The following is an 18,053-nucleotide window of genomic DNA, read 5'->3' on the forward strand; positions in this document are numbered from 1 at the left end:
AGTGTATCTCAGCTCTCAACTAAAAGTGTTCCTGGCAGAGTCTGCAGGGTGTGGCACAGAAAAGAACTTATGAATGTATTTTGGAAAAAAAGAAACACCCACAATCCTCTGCAAAAAGAAAGAGGGAAAAAAACGCACCCCAGATGTCATCTGAATTTATGTCTGTAATTACCTTATTTTAATAACACGGAGAGAGAATGAAAGAGGGAAAGAGAGAGGCCCTCTAAGACACGCTTATCCGCTGCTTCTGCCAAGTGCGTTTGCCAAGAAGTGCGGCGTTTGATGTTGTTGTGTTTGTTATCTGGGTGTTTCTTTCCTCCTTCCTTTTGTCAGTCTCTCTCTCCCTCTCTTTTTGAAAGCTATTATGTCTGCCTCTTCGCTTCAGCAGACTTGTGACACGTCTATCACTCTTGCGTCACCCCCATAAAGCCCTGCAATAATGAAAATCTAAATTGTGAAAAGCATGGATGACTCACCGCAGCAGAGATATGATGTGCGATATAAGGCCAGAGACCGTCGCTTCTGCTCGGAACAATATCGCCGGTTCTAGAGCGCTTAAGAGAATATCAGTGGAATTTACTCTAGAGTTTTTGGAGATGAGAGAGGAACTGTCACTCTTCACAAGAGGCTTATTGGGGAAAGTAGGCAGCTGGGATAATTCATGAGCGCTTTCTCATAATTGCAAGTTTATTTCAGACAATTTTGCATCGCAGTTGCATCTTATAAAGTCAGAACTGCAAGATATAAACTTTTTAGACTTTTTATCTTGCAGTACTGACTTGTATTTCAGTATTGCGTGAGATAAACTCGCAATTACGAGTTATAAAGTCAGAATTTTGGGATATAAACTCGTCTCTTTTCTCATAATTGTACATTTATTTATCACAATTTTGACTTATTAACTTGCAATTGCATCTTATAAATTGCAAGATATCAACTTTTTAGATTTTTTATCTCGCAATTCTGACTTTTTTTCAGTATTGTGTGATATAAACTCGCAATTATGAGTTATAAAGTCAGAATTGACTATAATTGCAAATCTCAATTTTTACTTATTAACTCACAATTGCGTCTTATAAAGTCAGAATTGCAAGATATAAACTTTTTAGACGTTTTTATCTTTCAATTCTGACTCTTTTTTTGTGATATAAACTCACAATTCCGAGATATAAAGTCAGAATTGTGTGCAATTATGAGAAAAAAGTTATTCATGTCATTCATGAATTTTTTTTTACCAAAACCATAAAGGTTATACTTACATTTCTCCAATAATCTGAAACTTAGTGACTTTTCACTTTACAGCTCTGCTTGTAATATGAAAAGTTCCCTTCCCTTTACAAAAGGTTGGAACTTAGCCACTGAATGAAATTGTAATCTGACATGTTTTTTAAACTGCCTGTAACCTGTACATCAAGGTAAAGCAAGTTTTTTTCCCCCCTTCTTTGTGAGTTGTCATTTACCAGATAGTTTTCCTCTAAAGTGTAAAGTAACTCAGGTGCCTTGCTCTAGGGCACAATTGTGATTGTCATCAGTGTTCCTGGTCCGCCCCGTACACCAATCAAACCCGCAACCTTAAGAAAACACAGAATAGATATTTCATCATGGGCCTGCATAGCATCAAATATCACAGTGTGTTTTTGCGAAGCCTTTAATAATTTTATGCATTTCAGCGGTGGAACGAGCCACATTCCCAACTGCGTTTAATTTAAGACTCCAATTCTTTCCGTGTTGAGATGCAGATGCGGGCCTGGCTGTAAAAAATACATGTGTATGTGTGTGTGTGTGTGTGTGTGTGTGCGTGTTGCATCTTTCCATTGTGAAAGTGTGTGTTTCCTGAAAGCCGTATCTGGATGCGAGCCAGTCTAAACGAGGCACATTAGCACACGTAATGCCATCGCGTTCGCCAGCAAAGCGCCTTATAAAATCTTCAAATTCCACTCTGCACTTTGAAGTCAATTGCATTACTTTTAAAGCATGGATATGTGTAGTTGTTACCCTTGTTCAGCAAGTCTTTACTGCATGAGGTGCAGTTCTCTTTTGAAGTTCTCTGAGGTAAGTTATAACTAAAAAAACATGGCGTTGCCTAAAAACAGCAGCTGTGTTGGTGAAAGAGATGAGCCCTTTTTTGCGCATGGGGGAAGCAGAACGTGTGCGTGATGAGAGTATAAGGACAGATAAATTGATGGTAAAGTACAATCACTCTGTCAGAAGCAGAAGACCTGCAGTCTTTAATCTTGCATGAGCCCCGGAGAGCAGAATGTCCTGCTTTCAAGTTCAGAGCTATTGCCATTGAAGTGGCGAAGGAACGGCCAAGAGAAATTCGCTCTTTCCCCCCTCTTCTCCATTCCTGCGAGAGTGAAAAATGAGATTCTGTTCTCTGTAAAAGCATATCAGTGTAATTAAGGCTTTTGTCCTCTATCTAACGATCATAATTACATGCAGTCTTCCATTTAATTTCCACCCAGAAATTCCTTGCTGGCAGCGATGGATCATCTTCAGATCCAGTCCACTAGAACAGGCCCGTGTTTGACTCAACACGGCTCTTGTGGACATTGTTCCAGATTTACGAGGGGGAGGAACACGCTGCACTGCAGTTTGTGGTGTTTTTTTACACTCTGATTAATGAGAGGAACAGACTGTGGATTATATTGTACATGTCTGTGTTTAGACAAGCAGCAAAGTTGTAGGCTTTGCACAGTCTTTGTCTGTTGAACTCCTCTTAAAGTCCAGCCAACATTTATGTTACGGTCATTTTGAATAATACAATTACGTAGAAAGGAAAAACTCATTTTCTTTACTCTTTTTGAAACAAGAGCCTCCTCAGTGAAAGTGCAGATTGTGTATTATACAGCACAATCAGCCAATCAGAAAAGTCTTATTTGAGATTTTACTGTGGGCGAAGCTACTGAGCATGATGCAACACTCCCTCTCAAATCCATTCAGACTGTTTATGGAAACTAAACTACAAAAATGAATATTTGTAAAATATTTTTTAGTATTGACATCACAATTGTCCCTTCGCAAAGACCCGTCCCCCTTCATTACTGTTGTTATGTCCAGCAAGCAAGCATGAAATAAACATGAACGAACATCAGAACGTATTGTATATTATTTCAGTGCGGAAAGACGTCGATATACAAAATTTTTCAAGTTTAGGTCCACCTAAGTTGATCTACCCTCCTAACTGATTTGTTTGTCGGACAGAATGGTGCATTTCGCATTTTTATTGGTCATAATGCATGTCAATCTCATCTGACAATTCTGACTTTTTTCTCAGGAATTGAGATATAAACTCACAATTGCGTGTTATAAAGTCAGAATTGTGAGATATAAACTTTATAGATGTTTTGTCTCGAAATTCTGACTTTTTTTCTCAGAACTGCTTGATACGAACTTGCAATTATGACTTTGTTTCTCAAAATTGCTTGATACAAACTTGCAGTTCTGACTTTTTTTCTGAGGAATTGAGATATAACCTCACAATTGTGTGTTATAAAGTCAGAATTGTGAGATATAAACTTTTATAGACGTTTTGTCCAGAAACAGTCATTTTTTTTCAGAACTGCTTAATATGAACTTGCATTTCTGACGTTTTTTCCTCAAAATTATGACATTTTTTTCCTAGGATTGCTTGATGCAAACTTGCAGTTCTGACTTTTTTCTCAGAATTTGAGATATAATCTCACAATTGTGTGTTATAAAGTCAGAATTGTGAGATATAAACTTTATAGACTTTTTGTCTCAAAATTCTGAATTTGTTTCTCAGAACTGCTTGATACGAACTTGCAATTCTGACTTTTTTCTCAGAATTTGAGATATAATCTCACAATTGTGTGTTATAAAGTCAGAATTGTGAGATATAAACTTTATAGACTTTTTGTCTCAAAATTCTGAATTTGTTTCTCAGAACTGCTTGATACGAACTTGCGATTCTGACTTTTTTTTCTCGGAACTGAGATCTGAACTTGCAATGGCGTGTTATAAAGTCAGAATTGCGAGATATAAACTTTATAGACTTTTTGTGTCGAAATTCTGACTTTTTTCTCTGAATTGCTTGATACGAACTTGCGATTCTGACTTTTTTTTCTCGGAACTGAGATCTGAACTTGCAATGGCGTGTTATAAAGTCAGAATTGTGCGATATAAACTTTATAGACATTTTGTCTTGAAATTATGACTTTTTCTCAGAATTGCTTGATACAAAGTTGCATTTCTGACTTTTTTCTCAGGAATTGAGATATAAACTCACAATTGTGTGTTATAAAGTCAGAATTGTGAGATATAAAATTTATAGACTTTTTGTCTAGAAACAGTAATTTTTTTCTCAGAATTGCTTCATTCAAACTTGCAATTCTGACTTTTTTTCTCAGAACTGAGATCTGAACTTGCAATGGCGTGTTATAAAGTCAGAATTGCGAGATATAAACTTTATAGACATTTTGTCTTGAAATTCTGACTTTTTTTCTCAGAACTGCTTGATACGAACTTGCAATTATAACTTTGTTTCTCAAAATTGCTTGATACAAACTTGCAGTTCTGACTTTTTTTCTGACGAATTGAGATATAACCTCACAATTGTGTGTTATAAAGTCAGAATTGTGAGATATAAACTTTTATAGACGTTTTGTCCAGAAACAGTAATTTTTTTTCAGAACTGCTTGATATGAACTTGCATTTCTGACTTTTTTTTCCTCAGGAATTGAGATATAAACTTACAATTGCGTGTTATAAAGTCAGAATTGCGAGATATAAACTTTATAGACTTTTTGTGTCGAAATTCTGACTTTTTTCTCCGAATTGCTTGATACGAACTTGCAATTCTGACTTTTTTTCTCAGAACTGAGATCTGAACTTGCAATGGCGTGTTATAAAGTCAGAATTGCGAGATATTAACTTTATAGACATTTTGTCTTGAAATTATGACTTTTTTTCTCAGAATTGCTTGATTCAAACTTGCAATTCTGACCTTTTTTTTCAGAACTGAGATATAAACTCGCAATTGCGTGTTATAAGGAATTGTGAGATATACTCTTTATCGACTTTTTGTCTTGAAATTCTGACTTTTTTTCTCAGAATTGCTTGATACAAACTTGCAGTTCTGACTTTTTTCTCAGGATTTGAGATATAAACTCGCAACTGTATGTTAGACATTCAGAATTGTGAGTTTTAACATGCAATTCTGAGGAAAAAAAAGTCTAAATTGTGAGATAAAAAGTCACAATTAGCTTTTTTAATTTCAAAGGTCACAAATATGTTTTTTTTAATCAAGGAATTATAACCAACAAGAGAAAAATGACCTTATGCCCTTCATAATTAGTCTATTTATACTATATTAACATTGCCTTTAACATTGACTTTATATAATTTTATTTTCAGCAAACCTGCTCGTGATCTGTTTATATGGAGATGAACTTTCACAATCATGATTTGTCGTAGTAGTTAACCTGTGTTTGTGTTTTGACTGACTGCATGCATTATTGGACTTTTCCTGCTATAATTTCACTGTTCATCAAACAGCATAAAATATTTCAGCAAAACACTTTTACACAGACAAAGAGAACCACAATATGTGTGTGCGTGTGGCCTGAGTTGGCCCCAACGTGTATCCCTTTGAAAACAAAACTTTTCTTTGTATCCAGCGAGTGGAACAAGGCCTGTGCAAGCGCTGACTTGCGCTGAGATGAGTTCTTGAGTGTCTGAGAGGGTTCTTTTAATCCTTATCGGCAGTCTGCAAACCTTTCACTATTTAACCTACACCGTCAGCCAAATGTTCTTCAAAACTGCTCTGATAGAACAGATACACTTACGTTCACACAAACAAATCCCAATCATCCATTCACGTTTTGCTTAAAAGACATGTATGTGTGTGGTGAATGCCTGTGTGCTATCAGATTTCTAGAGTGTTGTAAATGGTTTTAGCACAGTTGCAAGGTTTTTCTGGGTGGTTGCTCTCTTCATGCTGAAAGCAAACTGCTAAAACTGGCCTAAACTGACTTGCTGGTGTAAGACGGTCTTCATCTGGCTGGCAAGCTGGTTTCTAGTCGTGCCATCAGTGGCACAGACATGGACTTTCAGACATTTTCAAGATTCCAACACCCTCTCTCTCTCCCTTTTTCTTTCTGACCTCTGCGTTCTCTCACCCTGAGACCTCGTTCAGTTCATAATTAGAAAACCCCCAGAATCCATCTGTGCATTCCCTTAGGATGAGGTTTAGTCGCATGCAGCGCTCTCCATTCTCACACTGTTCTGGCCATACGTGCTGTTTTAATCATAGTTCATAAAACACCTCAGTCTTTAAGACACGTTTCCAGACGATTTACCGGCAGAGCGAAGTTAATGATTTGCAAGTGTGTCTGCGTTACTGCATTTAATAGTGGCTGATGTTGCTAAATTTGGGCCTACATGGGCATACGGTCCTAATATATATATTTTTCCCGTTGCTTTTGATTAATCTCCCTCTCTTTTTCTTTCAGTGCCTGGTAACCTGGGCTGTTTCAAGGACAGCGGTGATCCAACACCTTTATCCGGAGGCTACCAGACCTCCAATAAACTCACCATTCAGAACTGCATCAGCTTCTGCCGCAACCAAAGATACAAGGTACGAATTACAGCATGGGAAATGCAATCGACAGCAAGTTAGAACAGAGCTATGCATAACATTTATTACATCACATTACTTTAGTTTGGTGTCTTAACATCTCGAACCTGACTGTATCCACGTCAGGTTCATTTTTTTTTAATCAGTGTGTTATGCCACATGAATATAGAATTCAAATCATGCTTGGTTACATATGTGCTTCAGTCTCACAAACAGTCATATTTTATTCCCAAATAAAAAGATTTAAAAAATGGTCAATTATATTTTGTGTAAGGGGGTAAAAAAGGGGTTAAAAAATAATAATTGTAATTTTATTAATTGTGTAATTACTATTATACTCGGTGGTTTTCCTTAGATTTTCATTACTATATTTCATTTTTTACTGCATTAAAGAAGGAGTATTAATGTATGGTTGATGTACTAAAATAACTAACACTTAAATAAAAATAAAAATTACAAAAACTTTAAGTAAAAATTTAAATAAAAACAGAAAATATAAAAATTGATTCAAAATAATAAATATTAAATATTAAAAAAAAGATTTGTATTAATATACAAAAATTACATTTAAAATGATAATTTCCCTGAAATATCAATTTTTGTCCTGACTTATTCAATCTGTTTTTTTCACAGTTCATGAAGTGACTTAGCAATGAATTAATAAATAAATAAATACGAATCAATATATTTTGTTTCCCATTACTATAATACATTTTACTGCATTAAAAAAAATAAATGTATGCTTTAACTTGATGTACTAAAATAACTAAAACAAAAAAAATAAAAATGAATATAAACTATATAAACATAAAAAAACTACTAAAAATGGCTAAAGCTTTAAATGAAATTAAAATGAAAATTAAATAAGAAATATTAAATATTAAGATGCTTAAAAATAGCCTTTTTCCTGGAATAGTGATTTTTGTCCTGACTTATTAGTGAAATGACTAATAAATAAATGAATAATAATAATAATAATAATAACCCCATGTTTGCATGGAAAGAAATCAATAATATATACTGTTTCCTCTTAGATTCTCATTACTATAATACATTTTTACTGCATTTAATAAAAGAGTATAAATGTATGATTTAATGTGATATACTAAAATAACAAAAATAAATAAATAAATAATAACATAAACTATATAAAAAACTACAAAAATTATAAAAACCTAATTGAAATTAAAATTAAAATTGAAAATATAAAAACTGATTCAAAATAATAAATATTATTGTATTATATGTTTAACTTGATGTACTAATAATCATAATAATAATATAAACTATATAAACATAAATGAACATAAACTATATAAACATGAAAAACTACTAAAAATTTCAAAAGCTTTAACTGAAATTAAAATGAAAACAGAAAATATAAAAACTGATTTAAAATAATAAATATTAAATATTAAGTTGTGCATTAATATACACGCTTAAAACTAGCCTTTTTCTTGGAATAGTGATTTTTGCCCTGAGTTACTCAATCTATTTTTTCACAGTTAATGAAATGACTCTGCAAAAAATAAATTAATGAATAAAAGAGAATCAATATTTGTTCTAGATGTAATCATGTGCATCTGTTTGCGTGGGAAGGAATCAATAATATATATTGTATTTGGCTTGCTTTTCTGATTGCCTGCACCCTTGGATTGCCCTGGCTTGAGAAAATTATGAGTTCCTGATCATTTGTGGGTTTTTTGTCTTTCAGCTCGCCGGTCTGGAATCAGGCTATGCTTGTTTCTGTGGCAACGACCTTGATTATCACCGTCACGGTGATGCTCCGAGCACAGAGTGTAACCATGTGTGTTTTGGAGATCACACTCAGCCATGTGGAGGCGACGGACGTGTTACAGTCTTTGACAGTAAGCTTTCATAGTCTCATTATCTTACCACTGATTCCCAATGCTAAGGAAGCTGATAATCTAGTTCTAAGTTGTTAAACCTTCCAAAATCCTCTCATTTGCAGCCTCTTTTTATTATTTACATAAAACCGAAGCTGTCAATTTTCTCCTATAGCAAAAGTAGGCGCTTGTGGGGGAAATTACACGTCGCCCTCTGCGGTGATCTACTCTCCTGACTTCCCGGACAAATACAGCCCTGGCAGGGTCTGCTACTGGACCATTCAGGTACAATTAATGTTTTAATATCCTAATGGAGAGAGAGTCTGCTAGAGCCAAACCTCATAATATGTATCTGGAATACTGATCGATGTCTTGTCTTTGTCATGTCGCTCGTTCAGGTTCCAGGTGCTTCTGTCATTCTTTTCAACTTTACTTTCTTCAATATCGTGGATCAGACTGATATGGTGGAACTGTTGGATGGCTACTCCAATCAGGTTGTGGCACGATTCGATGGCCGCAATCCACCGCGGGACATCGTGAACATCACTACAGATTTCGTCATTTTGTATTTTTTCTCAGACAGGACAAATGAGGCACAGGGATTTTCTGTTCGTTATCATGGTGAGTATTTTATTTTATTTTATTTTCTATTATTATTTTATTTAAATTTTATTTTATTTATTTTTTATTTGATGTAATGTAATGTAACTTACATATCGTCATATCCCTGCAAATATTACCCCCAAAAATAAAATAAAATAAAATAAAAAAATGTTAAAATAAAAAGTACTAATATTTTACACTATTGTTTAACAATTTGGGGTGAGCAGGAATACATAAAAAAGCAATAATAATAAAAATCATAAGCACTAAATCCGCACATTAGAATGAGATTGAAGGCTGCTAAAATAAAAGTTTTCTCATTAAAAGAATACTCTCTTTTAAATATATTAAAATTAATATATAAAATATATGAAAAAAACTGTTATATTCTGTTTTAATTCTATTTAAGAACTAAACGGTTATTTATAAATACTCTCTTGAGCTTAAGAAACGTTTAAAAAAATCGTACAGACCCCATACTTTTAAACAATAGTGTATTTTGTTGACTTTTATAACTACGCTAATTTGGGATCTGTAAGATTTTTTTTATGTTTTTAAAGAAGGCTTTTCTGCTTATTAAGGCATGCGTTTATTTGATTAAAAATACAGATAAAACAGTACTATTGTGAAATATTATTGCAATTTAAAATAGTGTTTTTCTATTTTAATATACTTTAAAATATCATATATTTTTTGTGTCATTACCTCAGTCTTCAGTATCACATTATCCTTCAGAAATCATTCTAATATGCTGATTTATTATCAATGTTGGAAACATTTGTGCTTCCAAATATTTATTTATATATTTTTTAATCTGTGATACATTTTTCGGCAGTGTTTGATGAATAAAACATTAAAAAGAACAGCATTTACTTAAAATAGAAATCTTTTCTGACAATATACAATACCATTTATAGTTCAGGGTCAGTATTTTTTTTTCCCTTTCTTTCTTAGGTTGAAAGAAATTAATACTTTTATTCAGCAACGATGTGTTAAAATGATAAAAAGTGATAGTAAAGACTTATACTGTTAGAAAAGATTTCTATTTTGGATACATTTTTAATTTTTTATTCATCAAAGAATCAGATTCCAAAAAAATATGCAGCAGCACAACTGTTACCCCTTCAGTCGAATCACTTCGACGTTACATTGGGATCTCGCCTGAGAGACCGATCACCTCTGAGCCTTATTAAAAAGGCCAATTGAAAATTGGCGAGTGGACGTGCGCGCCGGCCACGCCCCCGTACATACGGGTATATAAGATGGCTGCGCGCACCACTCAGTCAGACTTTTGCTTTCAGAGCCGATGTGTCGAGCCTCTAAACAGCCGAGAAGAGTTCTTCAGAGTTCATGCTCCCTCCTGCTGCTGCGCTGCCATAACTAAAAGAGTGTTTCACAGAAAGAGCATTGTTTGGCAGCCGCCAGCGCGGTCCTGCGGGCGGCCGTTTTCACGGCCATATAAAGCCTTTTTGCATTCCAGCGAGCAGCCCCGGCGAGTGCATTGCCCCGCGGCGCCTCCCTGGGCAAACCGGGATCACAAAAGAGCAATTTCTAGCGGCCGTTTTAGACGTTCTTTTCAGGATGTCTTTTCGGCCGTGCGTTTCTGGATGTGGTAGTTTCCTCTCCTCAGCGAACGGACATGAGCGCTGCCTCACGTGTTTAGGCTTTGAGCACACTGGGGTGGTGCTCATGAATGGTTCATGCGGTGAAAGCATGACCATGACCACGCTGAAGTCCCGCCGCTCGTTCGCGAGCTGGCTCCCCCCGCCTCCCTCCCGTGGTCAGCCGTTGAGCCGCCTATGCTCTTCGGCCACCGCGGTGGAGCGCGGGGGGGGACATTCAAATTACAATAGACAGCGTTCCGCCGGCTCAAAAAGCCCTGCGGACCTCTCTATCTCAGCGCGGTCCCGTTGAGTTTCCGCAGCAGACGCTTCCCCGCCTGGCGGGCTGAGCGTCTCCTTCGGTGCTCCTGCAGAGGATGAGATGTCTGTCACAGCATCAGAGGGAGAGTCAGACGGTGACACATCTCTTCCCGCGGCGCGGCGCCCACCCTTGGTCGCTGCCCCCCTGGAGGTTGATGTCGAACTGTCGGCTATGCTTCTCCGGGCAGCCGGGGGGGATCGGTTTGAAGGTTCCTCAGGGGCCCGGCCGATCCTTCTAGGCTGGACGACTGGTTCCTGGGGGGGGCCCGGCGGCAGCGCCGCGCTCCCCCCCGGTCCCGTTCTGACCGGATGTGCATGAGGAGCTGACAAAATCTATGGCGCCCTATTCATTTGACGCGCTCTCCAGCTCCTCTCCCCTCGCCACTCTCCATGGCGGGGCAGCCAAGGGGTACGTGGCGGTCCCCCAGGTCGGGCGCGCCATCGCGGTGCACCTTTGCCCGCGGGCGCGGCCGCCTGGTGGGGCCCTCCGCGTCTCCCTTTTAGGGCATGTGAAATTCTTCCGCCCTCATCGGCTGGGCCTTTTCTGCGCCCCCCGACACGCTGCCCCGCACTGCAGGCCATGGCAACACTGCAAAAGTGCCAGGTGCAAGCACCTTAAGGCCTGCACGAGAGTGGTCCTGACCAGGGGGTACTTGAAGAACTCCGCGCCGCCACTGACTTCGCCCTTCGGGCTACTAGGTCGCGGCGTGTCCCCTTGGTCAGGTGATGTCCACCTGCGTGGTCCAGGAACGCCACCTATGGCTGACTCTGGCCCGGATGGCAGAGGCCGACAAAGTTCGCTTTCTCGACTCTCCCATTCCCCAGAGCGGCCTATTCGGCGACACCGTGAAGGGTTTTTGCTCAGCGGCGTCGAACGTATCGCCGGCCCCCAAAAGCCTGCGATCCTCCGCCCATCAGCATACCCCGTCGAGATGCCAGAGCAGTACGCCTCCCCGTCGTTCGGGCTGGGCATCTCCTCTGGCGCTCCAACGGTCCAGAGGCAGACGGAGGCCGTCCAACATATCCTGCCCCGCCGCGAAGTTACCATTCCGCCGCCTGGGCCCCCGCCTCCACCTGCCCGTCGCCGAGGGCGTCCCCCCGCAGCTCCGTCCCCTGCTGAGCCACACGATCCAGGCTCGCAGCCGACGTCGAGCCGCCCATGGGAGAGGGACGCCGCTCGCCTCTCAGGGTCCTGCGACGGAAGACCCTCGCAGGCGAGCTTCGAAGCGTCCCTGATGCGAGCACCCCCGGAGGTGGAGAGAGCTACTCTGTCGGCACTCCCGCTGGAAGCGGGACTTAGCCGGTCATTTGAAATCACAGAAAGACCCAGCCTTCTCACCTCTGGGGCCCCGGCCCCGAGTTTCCTTCCTGAGCAGCACTTCCACTCCTCGGAACCAGACTCGGGACCGGATGTCGCCAGCGCGGGAACCAGGGAAGTAGGTAAGCACTGCTTAGTGCAGTTAGACACTTCTCCAGGACGTTTATCCTTCTGGGTTTTGTCTCCTTCCCTGTCTTTCCCCAGGCTGCCCCACCACGGTCACGCCGGTCAACGTTCCCTTGATACCACTACACTGGTTGATACGGACGGTACGGCCCGGCTCCAGGCGTCCGCCCAGACTCACAGGTACCCCTTACATTCTTTATTCAGAAGCAGGTGTGCCTCTGTTCTGCCTGCGGAGGTCGCGTTCCTACTGGCGAAGGACGCGATCCAGCCTGTCTCTCCAGCCGGGACGAGGTCGGGGTTTGATAAGTGTCCTGACTTCACGTGTCCAGTTAGAGTGGTGGGTTAACATCCGCCCTGGATGGAGCTCTGTTCCGATCCCTTCTTAGGCTGTCGGCACACATGCTCACGACGACGCACATACAAGTATGTTTCCGTCTCCAGGGCTGGGTTGCAGCCATCTGCCTGAAGGGCACCCGCTGTCGCGTCTCGATCTTCCCCGGCGCACACCCCTTCGGCGGTCTGCCCCGGGGATCGAGCGCTCAGCACGAGGTGCGTCCATTTGGCTAGTCCCTCTCCTTCCTGCCTTCTTAGGCCATGGGAGCTCCCCTGTCCCCTCTTCGGCAGACAGGTATTCGCGTCTTCAACCGTCTCTTCGACTGGTGCTTTACCAGCCCACTCGTGAGTTCCGTTGTGCGAACATTGGGACCTGGTGCCTCGGCACCCCCGCCATCTGGTTCTTCAGGCCAACCGAGGAAATTCGTTTCCTCGGTCGGGAGCCCGACTCGGTCCTCAAGACAGCCCGCCTTACTACCAAGAGCGCGCAGTCAGTGCTGTAGTTCCTGAGTCAATCAGGCACAACACAGCGGTTCTCTCAAACTGAGGCTCCTGGGGCACATGACAGCTCTAGCCGCTAAGAGCCGCTAAGCTTGTTCATGTGAGACCGCTTCAGCACGATCGAGTCCCATGATGGGCATGGCATCTCGGCCCACTCCGGACTGGCGTTTTCCCGCAGTTTGGCCGACAAGCCAGCCCGTGGCTTACCGCGGGTTGGGTTGCCATGTACGACAGAGGCTTACAGCCTCTCCATCTGCTCCCAGGGAGTACGTGGCAGATTTTGCTACTTGCCATTCACTTGAAGCAGGTAAACTCAACCGTGCAGCCTATCGGCTCTCACGGCAGTCCACCACCTGCAGGATGGCGACTCCACCCCGTGACGCAGCTAGTTTGGAGCATATCGGTAGGCCAGCCACATCCGCTCGCCCCCGATTGCTCTCATTACCAGCTGCCTCTTTCAGAGTAGCGCTGGCACTCAGCTGACCTCCGGGGCCCAAGTACGCCCTTCCCCAGCGAGCCTCCTTGCACAGACTCTGTGCAAGTCCAGGGAGGACGAGGAGTAAGTCTGTTGGTTGCGCTACAAGAATGGCCCACCCAGGCTCAGGTCTAGTAACCGTTCCCTCGCGGCAGTCCCTCCCTGTAGGGCACGGGATGACACCCAGACCTCTCCGGCCTTCGCAGGCCGTGATACAATTATCACTCAGTACCGAGCTCCCTTGACTAGGCAGGCTCGCACTGAGATGAGGTCTATTTGCTGGCTTTCCACAGAGTTACACGGTTGCAGTATGCTTCCCTTCCTGCAGGAGAGTTGAGCGCAGACTGTCCTCTCACTCTAAGTATATGCCGCTGCTTCGCCGCATATCACATGCAGTAGATGGAGCTAAGTAGGTAAGCATTCACTGGCCGTGAGGTTTCCCAGAGGTGCCCAGAACGCACCCCACACCCTCTTGGGGCCTTTCCGTCGCCTTCAGAGCCGCGGGACGCTCCAATTGAGCCACTGGCCTCAGTCGAGCTAGCATTCCTGTCATCAAGACAGCGCTCCTGACCGCCCTGGCTCCCGTTAAGAGGGCAGGAGACCTACAAGTTTTCTCTGTCAAGTAACGCCTCATACCCTCTGGGACCCCCCCGTCGCCCTTCGGGGCCGCGGGGTGCTCCTCAGGAGCCTCGGGCCTCAGTCGAGCTAGAATTTCTGTCAGTAAGACAGCACTCCTGACTGCCCCGGCTTCCTTTAAGAGGGTAAGTTACCGACAAGCTCAGGTTCCTCAGAGGTGCTTAGCACGCACCTCATACCTCGTGGGCCTCCCCGTCGCCTTTCAGGGCCGCGGGTCGCTCCGTTGGAGCCACGGGCCTCAGTCGAGCTAAAGTTCCTGTCATTAAGATAGCGCTCCTGACTGCCCTGGCTCCCATCAAGAGGGCCTACAAGCTTCTCTGCCAGCAAAGTGTGTCGAGAATTCGGGCCCGGCGTTCTCCACGTTACCGTCGAGACCCCGGCTCGGTGCCCAAGGTCCCCACCACGCCTTTCCGCGACCAGGTGGTAGACCTGCAAGCTCTGCTCTGGAGGAGGCAGACCCAGTCGTGCGATGTAGTGTCGTTAAATATGTGAGACTGAATCACTCGGCACTTCAGCCGCACCAGCAGCTTCATCTGCCTCGGGATTCGCAGAAAGGGAATCCTCCCCGAACTGAGGTTGGCTAAATGGTGGTAGATGCCCCTCCCTGTTATACCCAGGGACAGCCGTGATCCTTGGTTCATGGCACCTCACCAGCAGATGTAAAAATCGGAAGCTGCGGGCTGGGCGACACCCTACCTTCGCTTGGTTCTCCAACCTTGCGTAGAGGCCGTTCTCCCGTGTCCTAACTTAGGGACTCTCAGGCGAGCGGGAAGACCGGCTGGTGTCGGCTTGCTGCGCCATTCCCACGTGGATCCGTGCGCTATTTCCCAGTATGTTCCCTCCGGCGAACCCTGGGTCCTCCTGCCCCGCAGTCAGGGCTAGGCGCGGAGTAGTCCTGCACTGTGATCCTGCCTGGGTTTCCTTCGCCCCGCAGGTTGTGGCTTAGTTTTTTCCAGCGGAGGAGACCGCTGTTTCCCTCGTATATCCCCAGAAAACTTTTTATGGATATATTGAATTATTCTTATTCCACATGTAAAATTTCATGTGCTCCGCCCCCCCAACCCATGCTTCAGTACAACTGGCATCCCTGGAGGGGCCCCCTTATTGGGCCCCAGGGCGTTGGGAAGGTTACGTTACACTTCGCCTGCCGGCACGTATACTTGTCAGCACGTGAAGCTGTTGCGTAACGCGGCGTCAGGGTCGTGGCCTTTTCCATGGGTTTGTTCCCAATGTAACGTCGAAGTGATTCGACTGAAGGGGTAACGTCTAGGTTACGAAGGTAACCCTCGTTCCCCGAAGGAGGGAACGGAGACGTTACATTCCCCTGCCACGCCCCTGGCGTCGCGCTGACGCCGGGCTCTCCCGGCTCTTCAGCAAAAGCCTGACTGAGTGGTGCGCGCAGCCATCTTATATACCCGTATGTACGGGGGCGTGGCCGGCGCGCACGTCCACTCGCCAATTTTCAATTGGCCTTTTTAATAAGGCTCAGAGGTGATCGGTCTCTCAGGCGAGATCCCAATGTAACGTCTCCGTTCCCTCCTTCGGGGAACGAGGGTTACCTTCGTAACCTAGACGTTTCCAACATTGATAATGGCTGATGAAAATTCAGCTTTGTGTCACAGAAATCAATTAAAATTAAAGTATATTAAAATCGAAAACTGTTATTTTTAAATTGCAATAATATTTCATAATTCAAAAAAATCTGTAGTTTTCATCAAACAAATAGAACTTTGATGAGCATAAGAGACTTCTTTAAAAAAAAAACATAAAATATCTTGCTGATAACTTTTGAATGACAGTGTAGATGGCCTAAAAACAGACTGAAAACAAAACTCTAAAATTATGTATTTTACGTAATGATACCAAAGACAATCAGTTCTTTATGACTTTTTATGACTTCAAAGTAAAATAAATAAATAAATATAAGCCAAACACATGTAAGCAGTGCTCTAGGGTGCGTTTTGTCATTTTCAGACACGCTGCCACTTTCTGTTTTGTTGTTTTGGGAGGCAGAGTTCAATAACCACAATCTGAGGACGAATAAAAGGGAGTGGGAAGTATGAAATAGAAAAAGGTTTTTCTGAAAGAAAAGGTCAGCAAAGCAAATTGGCTTTCACTATTCACAGAACCTTTTTCCCCTGCAGGCAGAGTTTGATTCAAACACCACATAGTGCGTTTATATCAGCGTCTGAATGAAAGACGTGATGTTATTTCGAAAGAGCTGAGAAATCTCTCTCCGTAATGTCCCGGGGGACGTCAAAAGAGACGTTATGCATTTTAATCAGATGATGCATATCTTATCAAGGCATTGTTTGTGTTTTATCAGCTGATTGACACATTTTATTTCCCCACAGCTTTTATAAATCAAGCAGTCACACCTGTGGAGGAGGATGATGATGGAGACGAAGAGGACAACAGTACAGTGCGGCCACATACGGGAAGCACTACAGCAAAATCCAATACCAGTCAGAATGGAAAATCCCCCCTCCGGTACTATGTAATCACATCAAGTCCTGCAAACATGCCAGGTCAGTGGCATGAACCGGGCCGGACCGCGGGCCACAACACCAGTATGTGTCCACTTCTCTTCATTACGCTTCAGTTCTGCTCCTCTTACTCCTTTCCTAACTTATTTTTCATCATAAAACTAGTTGTCATTCATACTAGTCATAGACTGGGATTACGTAAGAATTTCACTGCATACTTTATAAAACAAAAAAGATTTAAAGGCACAATATGTAAGTTTTTTGCCGCTAGAGGACACATACTTAAAATAAACAAAGAAACAAAGGCGAAGTTTGATGATGCTGTGATTGAGTGTGGAATCATGGGAGTTGTAGTCTTCATCCCCACAGCCGATGAAACTTGAATCATGTCCATGGATTAGCTAATGTCGAGCGCGATACACTGCTCGAAAGCAGCAGAGCTTTTATTATGCCACAGTATAGGCTGCTTTAAAAATAAATTACAACTTTTACTCAGCAAGGATGCAGTAAATTGATCAGAATTGGCAGTCAAGAATTTTAGGAAAATTCTGTTGGAAAAATATGCTGTTTATTTGAACTTTCTATTCATCTTTTAACAGTTAACTTGAGAATAAAAAATCTTACTGACTTTTATTTGATAAAATCTTTTTTTTATGTATCTGTACAGTATATGAAACATGCCACAGGGCAACTTCATTTTTGCTGAAGTTTAAATCTGAATTATTACACGGCTCTTTGGAATGCTTGATTCTGATTGGTCAGTTGAGACATTTGCAGGTTCGTTCTTTTCAAATAATCACCGCTCCAAAGTAATAACGCATAGCCGGTACTACTTGTATGTTTAAAAATCACTCCGTGCCAACAAGGATTACCGTTTGGCGCCATCTTGTGACAAACACTGGACAACCACAATTAACAATGGAAAATTTCGACATTAATCTATTTAAATTGTCTTACTAACGTACATAGTTTGAATGTTAGTCACGTGGTACTATATCGTTTCGCGGAAAGATAAAAATGTTAATTTAAAACAAATATGCCAATAAAAGGTTTCAAATTCATATTCATGTCCAGTTTTTTCCTTATGTGGCAAGTAGCCGTGTAATAATCGGGATAATGTACAGGCAGCCTGTAGTTATCGCGAAATAAGCCCCGGCTGCCTGTACATTATCCCTTACATAATATTGATGATATTTTAAAAAATTAGG

The 18,053-nt window shown here is 42.3% G+C and overlaps 1 protein-coding gene across 1 annotated transcript in view; it reads left to right on the forward strand.

Annotated features, from left to right (window-relative positions):
* kremen1 (kringle containing transmembrane protein 1) overlaps positions 1 to 18,053 on the forward strand; it is an 82,329-nt gene that overhangs the window by 61,018 nt on the left and 3,258 nt on the right. The window contains exons 4-8 of the mRNA XM_073841359.1: positions 6,474 to 6,598; positions 8,313 to 8,466; positions 8,621 to 8,730; positions 8,844 to 9,066; positions 16,714 to 16,929. Of these exons, the coding sequence (XP_073697460.1) occupies positions 6,474 to 6,598; positions 8,313 to 8,466; positions 8,621 to 8,730; positions 8,844 to 9,066; positions 16,714 to 16,929 (828 nt within the window). The remainder of the gene's footprint in view (positions 1 to 6,473; positions 6,599 to 8,312; positions 8,467 to 8,620; positions 8,731 to 8,843; positions 9,067 to 16,713; positions 16,930 to 18,053) is intronic.

This window comes from Garra rufa, chromosome 5 (assembly GCF_049309525.1).
Source record: "Garra rufa chromosome 5, GarRuf1.0, whole genome shotgun sequence".
Lineage (NCBI taxonomy): Eukaryota > Metazoa > Chordata > Actinopteri > Cypriniformes > Cyprinidae > Garra > Garra rufa.